Here is an 18,235-nt window from a genome sequence, read left to right as displayed (position 1 = left end):
GCAAGTATTTCAATGAGTGTCCTATTAAGGGTTAAAGTGGTGAATCTGGGAGAAAAAAGTTGCTTTTTTTTCCACTTTTTTCTCGTAAATCTGCGATTTTTTTTGCACAGATTTGCCACTTTAAATCTCTTAAATCTGCGACTTTTTTTCTTGTAGATTTGCCACTTTAATCTAGTAAATTTGCAACTTTTTTCTCGAAATATTACTTGAAGTTACCAAATATAGTTCTTTGCCTGATAAAGGGTTAAAACTTCAGCCCCTTTCATAGTACCGTTTCATGCCGGGACATTTACGGCTCTGTAACGTCTCGCCTCCACTATGAACGCGCCTGAAGCGGGATGCCCGGATCAAATGATCCCACCAATTTAATTAAATAGCAGTATTACATAAAAAATGTGTTTTTTATAAGCAAAAATGCGAAACATCCTCTGATTCCAGCTTCTCAAACATGAAGTTCTAATTCATTTCTGTTTTGTATTGTTGCAAATTAAGTATCTTTGGGTCTTTGACAGTTGCAGACGAGCAGTTTGGAGATGTCACGCTGGGCTCTGGGATATTGTGATTTTTTTCTTCTTCATTATTTTCTGACATATGGGTTGATGCAAGTCTATTTCGGTCTCCAGAGTCTTTCCTTTTTTCTTTACCAAGAAAATGAGAGGACTTGCTTTCATTTAATGTTTTCCTCTAACACCGTAGTTCTCAACCTTTTTGAGTCGCGACCCCCAATTTAACATGCATGTTTTCCGTGACCCCCGCTCACTGAACACAATCTCACACGCACAGTTCAGATCACCCAAAAAAGAAACAAAATGACCAAAAAAGACACAAATTGACCACAAAATGATCGAAAAGACACAAAATGACCAAAAAAAGGCACAAAATGACTAAAAATAGACAAAGATTGACCAAAAAAATGAAACAAAATGACCAAAAAAGACACAAATTGACCACAAAATGATCAAAAAAGACACAAAATTACCAAAAAAAGACAAAAAATGACCAAAAAAAGACACAAATTGACCAAAAAAGACAAATTGACCACAAAATGACTAAAAAAAGTCACAGGATGACCAAAAAAAGGAATCAAAATGACCAAAAAAGACACAAATTGACCACAAAATGATCAAAATAAGACATAAAATGACCTAAAAAGACACAAAATGAACAAAAAAGACACAAAATGACCAAAAAAAAGACACAAATTGACCAAAAAAGACACAAAAGGACCAAAAAAAGACACAAACTGACTAAAAAAAGACACAGAATGACCAAAAAAAGGAAACTAAATGACCAAAAAAGACACAAATTGACCACAAAATGAACAAAAAAAGACATTAAGTGACCAAAAAGACTAAAACACATGAACACTTTAACACAGTGGAGACAGAGCTGACTTCCAAAATGATTTGGCGACCCCCAGAAATCATCTCGCGACCCCAATTGGGGTCCCGACCCCAAGGTTGAGAACAGCTGCTCTAACAGAAGTTCCTCTTGTGTTTCATCTCTGCACATCCTCCTCTCCTCAGACCGGCGTGGTCCTTCTGTTGGCAGCACAGTTTCCAGGCAGCATCTCTGAGTTTTTGTGAGCCGCTGCAGTTAAATCATCCACCGCCATGTCGATCTTACCGTCTTTGAGAGGCGAGGTTAAGGTGTAGAGCATGAACTCTGACCCCACTGTCACTGGTGTAGGCAAACCTGCCATGGCTTTGGACTCGGCAGAGAGGGACGGCGCTCTGTCTCGTACCAAGGAGGCTCTGAAGGAGTCCCCGGTACTGTGGTTGCTCCTGTAGCTGTACCGGCGGGAGCGGTTCTGGTAGTAGCGGTTGCGGTAGTAGGATGAGCTCCGAGAGATGGGCGGCTTGATGAGGGACGGCCGGCCTTTAGTGCGCAGCTGTCGGTGTTTCTCTATGAACACGTGCACGGCCAGGACGCCCACCATCTCAGCCAGCACGAAAGACAGAGCGCCGAAGTAGAAAGACCAGCCGTAGGAGTAGCTCTTCTTGTGGTCGCTCTGGCTGGGGTCACCTGAGTTGGCTGATATGTACACGATGATGCCAATGATGTTGCTGAGACCTGGAAGAGTTTGGAGAGAGTCGGATGGAGGGTAAATCAGTGGCGGTTCTACACAGGGTCCTCCAAATTAATAATAAAATTATCAATTTATAACAATGAACAATGGAACAATTCTAACCTTTTGTTTTTGTTCAAACAATATCTCATTGTACACAAAAAGGAACCCAGAATGTTACATTGTATAATAGTTTAACTCTATGGAGTCCTGAAGGGCTATTTTGTCCATTTTTGAATCCTTTACGTGTCTTTGTAAGTCATTTTGTGTCTGTTTTTGTGTCTTTTTCAGTTATTTTGTGTCTTTTTTTTGGTCATTTTGTGTCTTTTTTTGGTCTGCTTTGTTTTTACGTCTGGATGTGATGAAGTCATGCTTTGGCGCTTTTGGAGACTTCAGAGGGTTAATTGTGCAATAAAATATTGTGTGTGTGTGTGTGTATATATATACACACACACACACACACACACACATATATATATATATATATATATATATATAAGATCATTCTGACTGTATTGCACTTTCAAAATAAAAAAAGTGATTGTGCCCAAAAATGAGAAATGTCATTGTCATACAAAAAAAATCTTATTGTTGGTGAGTCTCATTATTTAAATCTATGTATTTGTATCTTCCAAATATACTTAAATGAGATGTTTAAATAAGCTAAAATAAAGATTTTGAATGCTTAAATATCATCTTTGCCATTTTTTAATGTGCTAATGTGCCCCTCTGATTAAACACTGGATTAAATACTGTAAATTCATGCATGCACATAAGATTTGTGTGTGTTTCTGACCTGCAGAGACAAAGAGTATACCCGCGCTGAGGATGACGTTGTAGCGTGACTTGTAGAACTCGCTAGCAGCGACACACACACCTCCAAGGAATAATAACCCCACACTGAGGATGGGGAAGAGGCTGGAGGCTCGTACTGCTCCTGAGGAGAAGACAGGAATGAATGAATGAATGAATGAATTTTATTTTAGGACAGACAGTACAGAGCCATTAAACATGAAACATGAAACATGAGACATGAGAAGATGGTTGTACAAACAGGCTTAGCAGAATTCCTATATTTCACCCGCCTGTCCGTGAAGAGACCTGGGTAGGCAAGATGTTTTTGTAAGATTAAAATGTCTTGTTATATTATCAAAATAGCAATTTTTTGCTAAATTTAAAATGCTTTTTTGATATTATAAAACAGCGTTCAGTGGTTGGTTGGGCCGACCTTACCGTTATGGTAGCGCCGGTGCAACTGGCCACTCGTAAGAGATTTTGCTACCTTCAAAATGCTTTTTGATATAATAAAGTTGTTTAAAATTGTTATGTTATAAAGGAGACACATGCAGTCACGTGGCATGGACGTATTTCACAAACTGCTGATCTAACAACCATCTCGAGGGTCTACAGAGAATGGTCCAAACATCTCCAGTGAGCAGGAGGTCTCTGGGCCAAAATGCCTCGTGGATGCCAGAGGTCAGAGGAGAATGGTCAGACTGGTTTGAGATGATAGAAAGGCAACAGCAACTCCAATAACCACTGGTTACAACCAAGGTCTGCAGTAGAGGTAAGCAACCTGCGGCCCTGGAGCCACATGAGGCTCTTCAGGCCATCTGCAGTGGCTCCCTGTGGCTGTGACAAATAAATAATAATTAAATTTACATTTTAATTTTCATTTATCGAAAGGCCCAAAGCAATTTGCATTCTCCAATTGTAAAAATGTATAGCTTATATATGGAAATAAAGGCAGTACGTGGCCTAGAGGTTAGGAATCGGGCTTGTAACTGGAGAGTCGCCGGTTCGAAACCCGGTACTGACAGGTCTAGGACTGAAGTGCCCTTGAGCAAGGTTGCATGGTGTGTTCACTTGTGTGTAAAAAAGGATGGGTTAAATGCAGAGGTTGAATTTCCCCATTGTGGGATTAATAAAGTAATCTTCTTCTAAAGCATTATTTTTAAACATATTGCTCATCTAAAATGTAAATCATAGCTTACGAAAATCTTAAGAAGCTTTAACTTCTTAATTTTGCCAATTTCAAGTGTAGTTTTGAGCTTTCAATTCCAAAATCCAAGATCATACTAATAAATGCTCATTTTTTTTTCATAATTTAGACACAGTAGGCCACTTTATTTTCATTCAAAATAAAGTTTGCGGCTCGATTCCATCAATTTTTTAATTTTTTTTGGCCAACAATGTCTCTTTTGGTAGTAAAGGTTGCCAACCCCTGCAGTAGACCATCTCTGAACGCACAACATGTCCAACCTTGAAGCAGCTGAACTACAGCAGCAGGAGACCACACTGCCACTTTATTAGGTACACTTTGCAAGCTAATAAAGTGGCCGATGAGTGTATAACTGCTGCCAGAAACTTTGGGGTGGCCAGACAGGACCAGTAAAAAACTTGGGTAAACAATTGTTGGCGTCGTTGTTTATAACATCTAAACCAGGGGTCCCCAAACTTTTTTCGGTGGGGGCCACATCAACTTTTCTTCCTGTGATGGGGGGCCGGGGTCAGTCTATAACAGGAAATGATACGGGCCAAAGTGACCACCAGTGTTATTGTGTAAATATAACGATCATTTGTTGGCCTTGGCACCACCTGTTGGTTTGCAAAAAAGTAAGAAAAAGTCTTCACATGTTTATTTGAAGTACCACAGATATTCCTCTTATTTTGTAGAAAATGAAAACACAAGCTGATGCCAGTTAACAATGATTTTATAACAGGTACAGGTGAAAATAGATTCTGCATTCATTTTCCGTTAGCTTGCCTTGCCCGCGAAAACTTGACGCTTACGGCTTGGCATCACGTAGATCAGAATATACCATTGTGTGAGGGGGGGGGAAATTAGCTACTACTGTAAATAATTCACAACTAAGGTCAATTTTAATTAGAACGCCTACCTTAATCATTACATGTGGATATTTTATAAATGCAATTTAAAAAAAAAACAGGCCATGTTTAGAGGGATTGTTTGGGATAGTTAAGTGGGCCACTCCAATTGCTTTGGCAGGCCGGAAGTGGTCCGCGGGCCGTAGTTTGGGGACCCCTGATCTAAACCTAAGATTTATTTTATATCTGTTTGATTTCACAGTAAGATGCACATTTATTGCTCACGTAGTAAATACTCTGCAGCATCCTGCTCATAGTCTCCATCTTCAGCAAAGTGATCAATGTCTTTGCAAACGCCCCGAAATGTCCCTGCAGAAAAAAAACAAAAACAAAAACAAAACATTGATTTGATAAGTACTTTGGCTCTGTGTCATTTTATAACATGACATAGTTTCCAACTGCATAATTACAGAAGTCACAGTGTCTTTGACCCAGTACTCTCTGTAGCTCACTCACTCTCTTACATAATGCCAGATGTGATGCCAACAATCTGATGGGCTGTTTTGTATTGATCTGCTGCCTTTTGTCTGCTTTTATACCATTCAGCTCTGAGCTTAATAGGAAATATTTATGGAAAATTTGATATCAGACGAATCAAAATATCTGACTAAAGCTCAAAGCGTAAGAGAGAATTATTATTTCTGAACTCAGTATTTACTGAATATCTTCCAATAAGTTGCTGCAGGAAGTCATTCCACTGCCTCCTGGGTTCATTCTGGACTTGTGAATCGTCATCACAGCTGGATTAAGGACACGAGTTTTCAGTTTGGAGCTGTTTGGAAGTCGGAAGTTGCACTGAGGCCGGGTGTATGGGTCGAACAAACAAAAAGACTTTCACCCTAAAGCAGTAGTTCTCAACCTTTTTGAGTCGCGACCCCCAATTTAACATGCATGTTGTCTGTGACCCCCGCTCCCTGAACACAATCTCACACGCACAGTTAAGATCACCCAAAAAAGAAACAAAATGACCAAAAAAAGGAAACAAAATGACCAAAAAAGACAAAAATTGCCCACAAAATGATCAAAAAAGACAAAAATGAGCAAAAAGACACAAACTGACCAAAAAAAGACACAAAATGACCAAAAAAAAGACACAAAATGACCAAAAAAGACACAAAATGACCAAAAAAAAGACACAAAATGACCAGAAAAGACACAAAATGACCCAAAAAGACACAAAATGACTAAAAAAAGACACAAAATGTCCAAAAAAGGAAACAAAATGACCAAAAAAGACACAAAATGACAAAAAAAGACACAAAATGACCAGAAAAGACACAAATTGACCACAAAATGAGCAAAAAAAGACAAAAATTAGCAAAAATGACACAAACTGACCAAAAAAAGACACAAAATGACCAAAAAAGACACAAAATGACCCAAAAAAAGACACAAAATTACTAAAAAAAGACACAAAATTACCAAAAAAAGACACGAAATTACCAAAAAAGACATTTAGTGACCAAAAAGACTAAAATACATGAACACTCTAACACAGTGGAGACAGAGCTGACTTCCAAAATGATTTGGCGACCCCCAGAAATCATCTTGCGACCCCAATTGGGGTCCCGACCCCCAGGTTGAGAATAGCTGCCCTAAAGAACAGGGTTTGTTTCTGGACTAAAAATAAAAGTAAACGATGTGATTCAAGCATCACTGAACTTCAGTGAATCACGTTTTTTACATAATAATGTCACTTCCAGCAGTCACCTCTGCTGTCAAAAGCAATTAGTTACTAAAAGTAACACTAAAAGTGTTCTTGTTTAAATGTTCAGGATGACTCTTTGCTATTTGTTATTTAATTATAACCCCACAACGCCCTACACTTAGAATTTTTTTTGCAATAGATAGAAACATATGTATTTGATTGTTTTGTATTTGTTTTGTAATAGATTGAAACATATGTATTTGATTGTTTTGTATTTGTTTTGTAATAGGTTTAAACATTTATTTATTTGATTGTTTTGTATTTGTTTTGTAATAGATTTAAACATTTATTTGATTGTTTTGTATTTGTTTTGTAATAGATTTAAACATTTATTTGATTGTTTTGTATTTGTTTTGTAATAGGTTTAAACATTTATTTGATTGTTTTGTATTTGTTTTGTAATAGATTTAAACATATGTATTTGATTGTTTTGTATTTGTTTTGTAATAGATTTAAACATGTATTTGTTTTGTATTAGATTTAAACATGTATTTGTTTTGTATTAGATTTAAACATGTATTTGTTTTGTATTAGATTTAAACATGTATTTGTTTTGTATTAGATTTAAACATATGTATTTGATGGTTTTCTATTTGTTTTGTAATAGGTTTCAACATTTATTTGATTGTTTTGCATTTGTTTTCATGGTTTTGATTGATTTTGTATTGTTTTCATTTTTTATGTTGTATTTTTCGTATTCGAATGTTTTTTTGGTGTGGTTTTCATATAAGCCTTTACAGGTTTCTGCTGCACCCTCACATGTACTTTTATGTGTTATCATCCATGTGTTTTATATTGTTTATATGTGAAATAAAAAGCTGAAACTAAAAACCTCTGGCATTTATGTATATTTATTTATTTTTAAAACTGTCTTTTAGAACACCTCACCAGGAAGTTTTTTCCCCCTGAACCTAGATCAGAGGTTTTGTAGCCTCGGATCGAACAAAACTGCAGCATTTTTTAATTTTGCCAATATGAGTGAGTTCTGACAAACACTTAAACGTGTCATTATGGGAGGTGTTGACAAACAAACTATTGTGTTGTTTAGGTTGGAGTTTTGTTGACACAAGTGGCTGGTGCTCATTGGAACACTACCACTTTTGTCCACAGGGGGGCACCAAATTCAACATACAATGAAAATGATTTAATAAATAATGTATGTAATAAATAATGTATGTAATAAATGATTCTGTAGTCATTTCATTTTACTTAATATATTTGATAAAATGTATTAAAAATAAATGCGTCCTTGATTTTGAGGCAGTTGTTTAAGTAACTTTAATACAAAAATGTTTGAGATAGAATCTACTTATTTTGATCACATTAAATATAATCTTTATGTGTATGTAATTCTAAATCAAGAGAATTTTGAATGAATCCAACACAAAATAATTAGTCCTTTGTAATTGACAGGCATTTCCTGTTAAGTTGTTATTAACCCTTTATCAGGCAAAGAACTATATTTGGTAACTTCAGGTAATATTTCAAGAAAAAAGTTGCAAATTTACTAGATTAAAGTGGCAAATCTACAAGAAAAAAAGTTGCAGATTTAAGAGATTTAAAGTGGCAAATCTGTGCGAAAAAAGTCGCAGATTTACAAGAGAAAAGTGGAAAAAATGCAATTTTTTTCTCCCAGATTCACCACTTTAAATCTCATAAGTCTGCACATTTTTTCTCGTAGATTTGCCACTTTAATCTCATAAACTTTTTTCTCAAAATATTATTTTTTTAACACATTCTGGCATTATGTAATATCCTCCAATATTCTCTAGGGTTTTTTTTTCTTAATTTGCAAGTATTTCAATGAGATAACTCAACTTGTAACATAGTTAGATTTAATTAATAATATTGCATGCAATCTGTTGCCTCAATTTTCATTTAGTAGCTATTGTTTATCTTTTTTTACAGTGTAGTTGCTTTAATTTCTCTCCAAATGTAGAGACTTTCATAGAGGGGAGAAAAGTGAGAAAATGTAACAACGCTGATGCAATCCAGGCTAAATGTTGGCAAGAAACCAAACTATAAAACAGAAATATTCAGGAATCTGACAGAGAGACTTTTACTCTATGTGGTGTGTTTTTTAATTTTTTTTTTTACTTTGATCCTCTGAAGATTCAGAAATCAGCTGCACACGTGTTTTCTGCTCTCAGTAACCTCTGGTGCAGCAGTGAGTGCCTTTCAACAGTTGCACACACAGGGAATATATTGATAAATGTGCCCTGATGTGCTGCCCTGATTGACCGGTAGTATTGATGAAGTTGCCATGGTTACCAAAACAAAAACGAATCCAGCAAGCTACAACTCAGGTCAGAGAGGAAAACCACTCAGAGAGCATTTATATTCAAGTTATTGTCAGGATACAAAAGAGAGATGAGGTAACATGTTGTCACGGATATTTTCCATCACAAGAATAGATATTTTATGAACACACGATCATGCAGCGCGTTTGTCTGCTGGCTCTCTATCTTTAGTCTTTATTCAAAATTTTTCTTTAGAGCACGTTTTTCAGGAAGTAAAAGTACTTATCCACCCTGTGACATTACTCCACTACAAGTAAAAGTCCTGTAGAACCTTTTGAATATACAAATGCCTGGGAACAATGATAGATAGATAGATAGATAGATAGATAGATAGATAGATAGATAGATAGATAGATAGATAGATAGATAGATAGATAGATAGATAGACAGACAGACAGACAGACAGACAGACAGACAGACAGACAGACAGACAGACAGACAGACAGACAGACAGACAGACAGACAGACAGACAGACAGACAGACAGACAGACAGACAGACAGATAGATAGATAGATAGATAGACTTTATTTATCCCAAGCTGGGAAATTACAGTGTAGCAGCAGCATTACACACAGAGACAATAACAACACAATTAAGTAAAAAGAACAACCTAGGCATACTAGGTTGGCATACTAGGCAAGCAATAAAATATAAAAATACAATAAAAATACAATTAAGCACTGGCATTGTTACCTCTGCAGAATGGCTTGAATCTTGTACCACAGCTAGAGTACTATGGTAATGACTTAATTGGGAGAGAAAAATAGGATGGTGACCATGTTTTATAACTCTGCCTTAAACTGTCCATTTAATTTTATTTCATTATTATTATTGTTGTTATTTAATTAATTAATTAATTTTAATTATGTATACTTTCATGATTATTATGATACTGTATTATTGTTTTATTGTTATTTATTTATTTCCTCTCCATTTTTTTATTTTTATTATTATTATTATTATTTTTTTTTTAAATATTTAATTTATTCATTAATATTATTTAATTACATGTATTTATTATTATTATTATTTATGAATTAATACATTTATTTTATTTTATTTTTTATTAACTCAAGTATTTGTTTTCCTCCGAGATTACTGTTGGTTATGAGAGGGAGGGATGGGGTTTTATGACTGTATGTTCGTTGTTGTGTTCATCGTGTATTACTTTTTGGGAAAAAACTCAATAAATAAAGTTTTGAAAAAAAGAAAAAAAAAAGTCCTGTAGAAACTGATAATGTAAGAAATTCCTGATAATGTAATAAAAATCTGCACTTGAGTCCATTGAAAATGTAATAAAACCTGATAATGTAATAACTTCCCGAAAATGTAATAAAGTGCATTTCCCAATAATGTAATACACTTTTTACCAATAACATAATAAAGAAAACACCAAGCACCTATTATTATTTTTTACCCTTTTATTTTTCTTTTCTATCTGTTTTTGGATTGAGTTTTTATTACTATTTTATTGTTTTACTGTATTTTTAGTATTTTATTGTTTTTATTTATAACTATTTGTGTATGATTTCATTCTATTTTAATAACTGTACAGCACTTTAGTCAACTGATGTTGTTTTTAAATGTGCTCTATAAATAAACTTTGACTTGACTTTAGATTTCAAGAAGCGGTTGAATCATTCGGTTGTCATGGATACCTCGTTGGTGAAAAACGGTAATAAAGTGATGGGTGGTCTGCTGTTAAATTATTACAATATTGGGGAATTATTACATTATCAGGACTTGGGAAATGAAGGCTAACCTGATAATGTAATAACCTCCATTTAATGTTATACTTTATTACATTATTGGTAAAAAAAAGTGTATTACATTATTGGGAAATGCACTTTATTACATTATCGGGAAGTTATTACATTATCAGGTTTTATTACATTTTCAATGGACTCAAGTGCAGATTTTTATTGAATTATCGGGAATTTATTACATTATCAGGTTTTATTACATTTTCAATGGACTCAAGTGGAGATTTTTACTGAATTATTGGGAATTTATTACATTATCAGGTTCTACAGGGTGGTCTGCTGTTAAATTATTACAATATTGGGGAATTATTACATTATCAGGATTTGCGAAATGAAGGCTAACCTGATAATGTAATAACCTCCCATTAATGTTATACTTTATTACATTATTGGTAAAAAGTGTATTACATTATTGGGAAATTCACTTTTATAACATTATCGGGAAGTTATTACATTATCAGGTTTTATTACATTTTCAATGGACTCAAGTGCAGATTTTTATTACATTATCAGGTTCTATAAGTCCTGCATTCAAACTTTACTGAAGTAAACGTACAAAAGTATCATCAGCAAACTGTACTTAAAGTATCAAAAGTTAAAGTACTCATTATGCAGAAAGGGTTTTATATATTCCAAATATTTGATTAGATTATTATTATTGATGCATTTATGTAAGCAGCATGTTACTACGCTCAAGGTAGGTCTCATTTGAACTACAAAATATACTGTTATGAGGTTTAATTTAGAAAAAAATTGTCTAATCGCTTTAAATGTCAGCTAAATGTTGTGGAGGAAGAAGTTCAATATTTGCCTCAAAATCTAGTGGAGTAAAAGTATAAAGTTACATAAAAAATACCTAAAAATTGAAACTGAATGTAATGAATAAACATGCCTTACAAAACAGAAAAAATCTAAAAGACGCTGTTTTTTCAGTTGAATATTAAGACAGAAATGACAAGGGATAAGGAAGGAAGACTGATTATTATAATAATAATTATTATTAATAATAACAATAATATTATTAATTACTATTATTATTATTATTATTATTATTAATAATAATAATAATAAGTATATATACTGCTTATTATAATTATAATAATAAGTATATATATAGTTATTATTATAATTATAATAATCAGTATAATGTGTGTATATATATATATATATATATATATATATATATATATATATATATATATATATATATATATATATATATATATATGCTGTATGCTGGTATGTTTGATTTTTGATATTTTCATATATCATAATGTGCACATAGTTTAAACCCCTGCTTCAGAGGACATTTTTTGTTTTATCTTGACATGAAACAAACCTCAACTTTGGAAGATATGATTCCATTATCACTGTCTGCAATGTTGTGTTTAATATGACTGCACACAACCACACCACACTCCAAGAAAGCCAACTTGTATTTTTTGGCCTAAAACAGTGATTTAAGTTGGTAAAACTTGGAAATATAAATTATTGACATTTAGGGCAATAATGTAAGTTAGCACAACAAAGGAAGCCAGTTGTCTGCTCAAAAACAAGTTGGTGAGTTGTTGTTACTTATATCTTTAAGTTGGGGTTCACAACAAGGGACAATAGTTCTGATAACTCTTATTACTTTGTTGTGAAATGCAGGAAAGCGGTGAAATTCGGTCATTAGCGAAAGCTAGCGGCTAACTGATGCTAGCAGCGCTGCTTGTTACATCGACAAGAGTAGCCATTAGCGTATCAATGCTAACTCAAAATTGTGGTCGCAACATTAGCTGACATTTCATAGCGGCGTTACAATCGTGCCAATTCAGCACATTGCAGAAGTTAGCAGAAGTAAGGATTAAAAGTTATTACAATGTAAAATTATCAGTTAGTGCAACTTACAGTTGAGTTGATAAAAATCTGAATTCAGAGTTGAGCAAACTCAAAAACAAAACTTAAAATATTTAGTTCAATTGTCCAACTTAAAATTTTATCGAAGTTTGTTGCCTTGAAATTTTGAGTTCACCCAACTTTTCTTTTTTTGCAGTGCATGCATTTCAATTTTCTATCTTTATTATATATGTCATGTCGCTATTTATTGTAATCCTGAAGGAATCAACACTACGCCTCACTGTGTAATTATTTATTGTGCAAAGTACACAGAGAGAATTCAGTTTCCCCACTTATGCCCACTTATGTCTGCTTCCGACACACACACACACACACACACACACACACACACACTAAAGCATTGATGTCCCCTGCATGCTTTGTTACCTTCCCATTAAAGCATTTTGGAGCTCAGAGATAGTGCAGCAGCAGCAGAAGGAGAGAGACGAACATTTCTATTTAATTCAGAAAATTAGCAAAGCAAAGCAAACACAGGATGTAGGCTAAGTGAGAGCGGGTTGTTATTAAAAAGCTATGAATAATTGAAATGTCATTTTCAAGCCTTAACCCTTTATCAGGCAAAGAACTATATTTGGTAACTTCAGGTTATATTTTGAAAAAAAAAGTTGCAAATTTACTAGATTAAAGTGGCAAATCTACAAGAAAAAAAGTCACAGATTTAAGAGATTTAAAGTGGCAAATCTGCGTGAAAAAACTCGCAGATTTACAAGAAAAAAATGGGAAAAAAGCAACTTTTTTCTCCCAGATTCACCACTTTAAATCTTAATAGGACACTCATTGAAATACTTCATATATATTGGAGGATATTACATACAGCCAGAATGTGTAAAAAAAAAACATACAAAAATAATATTTTGAGAAAAAAGTTTACGAGATTAAAGTGGCAAATCTACAAGAAAAAAATGCGTAGATTTATGAGATTTAAAGTGGTGAATCTGGGAGAAAAAAGTTGCTTTTTTCCCACTTTTTTCTAGTAAATCTGCAACTTTTTTCGCACAGATTTGCCACTTTAAATCTCTTAAATCTGCGACTTTTTTTCTTGTAGATTTGCCACTTGCCAAATATTACCTGAAGTAATATACTTCAGGTAATATTACCTGAAGTTACCAAATATAGTTCTTTGCCTGATAAAGGGTTAACTGTAAAATGCTACTCACATGTCACATAATAATAATAATAATAATAATAATAATAATAATAAAACAATGATAAACTTTTAAAATCAGGCTTTTCATGTGAGGGATTTAGTGTAATCAGGATTAAATAATCAATTTACAAAACAAAAGTATAAACAGCCCATATGACATTTGCCCTCACTAATAATTGTTGAAGTTTTTTTATTTACACTGAAAGGGAAGATGAACATTTGAGTGAATGCTCCAAAGTGACTAAATGATTAAAAAACAGCAGCAACAACAAGAACTCACACAAAGTAAAGTTGTAAAACACAAACAACACCTCTGTGGTTCGTGCCAGTTCTGTGTGTGTTGAATGAGCTAAATGCTTTTTATTTTTAGATGTTTAAAGAGAGAGAAAGAAAGAAACATTTGTGGATTTTTTTTTTTTTTTTTATGGCTGCATTTTTATTTTTAGTACAACCCAGATTCCAAGAAAGATGCGAGTCTGTGAAAAATGTGATAAAAACAGAACGCAATGATCTGCAAATCCTTTGTGACCTACATTCAACTGGATACAACTTATGTTTTTTTTTTGCAAATATACACACTGAATTTGATATGAATATGTCTTTATTTACAGCATCCCACCTTTTTAAAATCAGGATTGTATGAGGTGCAATATCTTCAGTGTTTTGAAGCAATCCACAAGTTTCCACATAACATTATATTTAACTGTAATCCAATAGACTCTGCTAACAATTACACAAAAAATGCAATGTAATTAGTATTCAGTAAGTGATTAAATTAAGTAATCTAACCCCCTTGTTTATTATACAATAACACTGTACTTAATGCAACATTTTGTCTGCATTAAGTGCTGTTACTTTTGTATTTTTTTCCAGTAATACTTACATACTTTAGAATATTTTTACATTATGGTATTACTCAAGTAAAGGATCTGACTACTTCTTTATGATTTATAGTGGATTTTTTTTACTATAAAATATCATTATTATTATTTTACAATTATTATCATATATTGTTATATCATCATCACCATAATGATAACAAAAATAATTATAATCATTATTATTATAATTATTATATTATCATCACCATTATTATTATTATTATTATTATTATTAATAATAATAATAATAATAATAATAATAATAATAATAATAATAATATATTATATAATATTATATTATCCTCACATCGTTATTATTATTATTATTATTTATTTTATTTTATTTTTTATAGTCTTCTGTAGTTGATTCTCTTTGTGATGCTATTATAACAGGAAAAACAAGAGTTTTCTAATAATTTCTATAACTTTTATCATCCCATATAGACCCCTGTACATATAATTAACATGCTAAAAATATATTTTATATTATGTGCAATATCTGTAAAATGCAAGGAACCTTCAGGAAAACAAATACAAAAAATATATTTTAATAATGAATGTCAAATAGCAGAAATGTATGTATAGAATGTGTATAGAATGTATGTATATGTCTTATTTTTTATATTCTTATTCTGTCTTCTATATTTATGTGTCTGTACCTTGAGCTGTGTATATGGTGTATATGATAGCACCACCACCACCATCATCATTATCATTATTATTACTATTATTATTATTAATATATAATAATAATAATAATTATTATATATTATTTCTTCTTCATCTTCATCATCGTCATTATTATTATTATTATTACTGCTATTATTATTCTATATAATAATTATAATAATTATATATTATATATTATTTCTTCTTCATCTTCATCATCGTCATTATCATTATTATTATTATATATTATATATTATTTCTTCTTCATCTTCATCATCGTCATCATTATTATTATTATTACTACTATTAATATTCTATATAATTATTATTATTATATATTATTTCTTCATCTTCATCATCGTCATTATTATTATTATTATTATTACTACTATTATTATTCTATATAATAATAATAATTATTATTCTATATCATAATAATAATAATAATTATTATATATTATATATTATTTCTTCTTCATCTTCATCATCGTCATTATTATATTACTATTATTATTCTATAAAATAATAATAATAATTATTATTATATATTATTTCTTCTTCATCTTCATCATCGTCATTATTATTATTATTATTATTATTATTATTATTATTCTATATAATAATTATTATTATTATTGTTATTATTTATAGCCTTCTGTAGTTGATTCTCCAATACCTGAAACTTTGTGATATTATGACAGAAAAACAGGACTTTCCTAATAATTCCTATGACTTGTATCAGCCCGTATAGAGATAATAGAGGTAATTAAATGATTGTAAATATTGCTTTCTTTTATTGTTATTAGTTTTTCTTTTCTTTAAAAAGTAATAATAGAATTATAATAATTTATTGTAGCCTAAATATTGCTTTCCTTACTGTTATATATATATTTTTTGTTTCTAACGCTTGCTTTGGCAATATGTACAGTGTTACGTCATGCCAATAAAGCCAATTGAATTGAATTGAATTGAAATGTAATAATAGACAGATCTAGAGCCTGTTCATGTAGAAACCTCTGCAGCAGAGTGCCAGTGTCCTACCCTCGGTGCAGCAGGTCCTCCACAGCCCGGAGTGGGTCAGCACCTCCTCGTTCTTGCGGACCGTCTCGTTGTCGTTCTGGCTCTTGGAGCGGCAGACCCCGCGGGAGTAGAGCCAGTAGTCGGTGCCCACGGCGATGGTCATCAGGCTGAAGGCGCAGAAAGCCCCCGCCGTGGTCATCAGCATCATCATGCCCCGGTTACACAGCCTCATGTCGGCCCGGCCTCCTCCTCTTCCTCCTCCTCCTCCTCCTCCTCCTCACCGAGGAGTCCTCCCTCCTGAAGGCTTTAGAAACAGCTGAAAACTTTCCCCCGGTGTCTGGTCTTGGTGTGGATCCGCTCGGCTGGAGGGACCTCGGGCTCTGTGCACATCTTCTGCAGCCTGGGACTCTGTTGGTGGACAGCTGAGCGTGTTTCAGGAGGTCATTCACACATCACACTGTCACTGAGGGACCATGTTTCCATGTCGAGGAGAAGAAGAAGAAGAAGAAGAAGAAGAAGAAACAACCCGAGGAGAGAAAAGTGGAAAAAACACACCAAAAAAATCCTCGATTGGACAAAAAGTTGTTGAAAACAGCAGCAGCTGGAGAGGAAACCATCCAGTTTGTTGCAGCTCAACTCTGCGTGTCACCAACTGACAGATAGTCCCACCCTCCAGTGTGTGTGTGTGTGTGTGTGTGTGTGTGTGTTTTCTTGTACTTCCTACATAGTGAGGACCACAACACGTTTTTAACCAACAGAGTGAGGACATTTTCGCATAGTGAGGACATTTCGGCCGGTCCTCACTTCTAAAGTGTTAACATTTTCCCCTTTAACCCTTTATCAGGCAAAGAACAATATTTGGTAGTTAGAGTCAGGTAATATTTCGCGAAAAAAGTTGCAAATTTACTAGATTAAAGTGGCAAATCTACAAGAAAAAAAGTTGCAGATTTAAGAGATTTAAAGTGGCAAATCTGTGTGAAAAAAAACTCGCAGATTTACGTGAAAAAAGTGGGAAAAAAGCAACTTTTTTCCCCCAGATTCACCACTTTAAATCTCATAAATCTGCGACTTTTTTTCTCGTAGATTTGCCACTTTAATCTCGTAAACATTTTTCTCAAAATATTATTGTATTATTATGTTTTTTTACACATTCTGGCTGTATGCAATATCCTCCAAAATTCTCTAGGGTTGAAATTTGGAATTTGTAAGTTTCAATGAGTGCCCTATTAATGGTTAAAGTGGTGAATCTGGGAGAAAAAAGTTGCTTTTTCCCACTTTTTTCTCATAAATCTGCGACTTTTTTTCACACAGATTTGCCACTTTAAATCTCTTAAATCTGCTACTTTTTGTTGTTGTAGATTTGCCACTTTAAACTCACTTTACCAAATATAGTTCTTTGCCTGATAAAGGGTTAACTGTAAAATGCTACTCACATGTCACATAGTAATAAAGATAATAATAATAATAATAATAATAATAATAAAACTGATTTAAAATCAAGCTTTTTATGTGAGGGATTTAGTGTAATCAGGATTAAATAATCAAATTACAAAACAGCCCATATGGCAAACTCACTCTTAAAACTCATTAAAACTAACTGAATTTGAAAACAAAAATTCACAACAAAATTAAAACTAAAACTAATGAAAAATCCAAAACTATTTTAACCTTGCTAGGGAATTCACTGTTACAAAGAGGGTCCTCACAAAGATAGAAGTACAAGAATGTGTGTGTGTGTGGCCTGAATCAGATCATCAGCACCATGGATAGCAGCACAGTGGCCGGAAAATATCTTAAATCTGCAACTTTTTTCTTGTAGATTTGCCACTTTAATCTAGTAAATTTGCAACTTTTTTCTCGAAATATTACCTGAAGTAACCAAATATAGTT

The 18,235-nt window shown here is 33.1% G+C and overlaps 1 protein-coding gene across 1 annotated transcript; it reads right to left on the bottom strand.

The window, feature by feature from the left end:
- Positions 1-1,522: 1,522 nt before the first annotated feature.
- LOC131979417 (voltage-dependent calcium channel gamma-3 subunit-like) lies at positions 1,523-16,635 on the bottom strand. Its single transcript, XM_059343389.1, has 4 exons — positions 16,367-16,635; positions 5,183-5,266; positions 2,865-3,005; positions 1,523-2,073 (listed from the first exon to the last, which is right to left on the bottom strand). The coding sequence occupies exons 1-4, from the start codon at positions 16,575-16,577 to the stop codon at positions 1,523-1,525; spliced, it is 987 nt and encodes a 328-aa protein (XP_059199372.1). The 5' UTR covers positions 16,578-16,635.
- Positions 16,636-18,235: the final 1,600 nt, after the last annotated feature.

The sequence above is a fragment of the Centropristis striata genome, chromosome 1, assembly GCF_030273125.1.
Source record: "Centropristis striata isolate RG_2023a ecotype Rhode Island chromosome 1, C.striata_1.0, whole genome shotgun sequence".
NCBI lineage: Eukaryota > Metazoa > Chordata > Actinopteri > Perciformes > Serranidae > Centropristis > Centropristis striata.
This window is presented reverse-complemented; position numbering and strand designations above follow the sequence as displayed.

What these genes read in the sequence shown, in the direction of transcription:
- LOC131979417 (XM_059343389.1), bottom strand. Translation starts at nt 16,577, where the DNA reads ATGAGGCTGTGTAACCGGGGCATGATGATGCTGATGACCACGGCGGGG. An exon ending in GAGGACCTGCTGCACCGAGG is followed by an intron (nt 5,267 to 16,366) that starts GTAGGACACTGG and finishes TTTTTTCTGCAG; the next exon opens with GGACATTTCGGGGCGTTTGC. An exon ending in TGCTGCAGAGTATTTACTAC is followed by an intron (nt 3,006 to 5,182) that starts GTGAGCAATAAA and finishes TCTTCTCCTCAG; the next exon opens with GAGCAGTACGAGCCTCCAGC.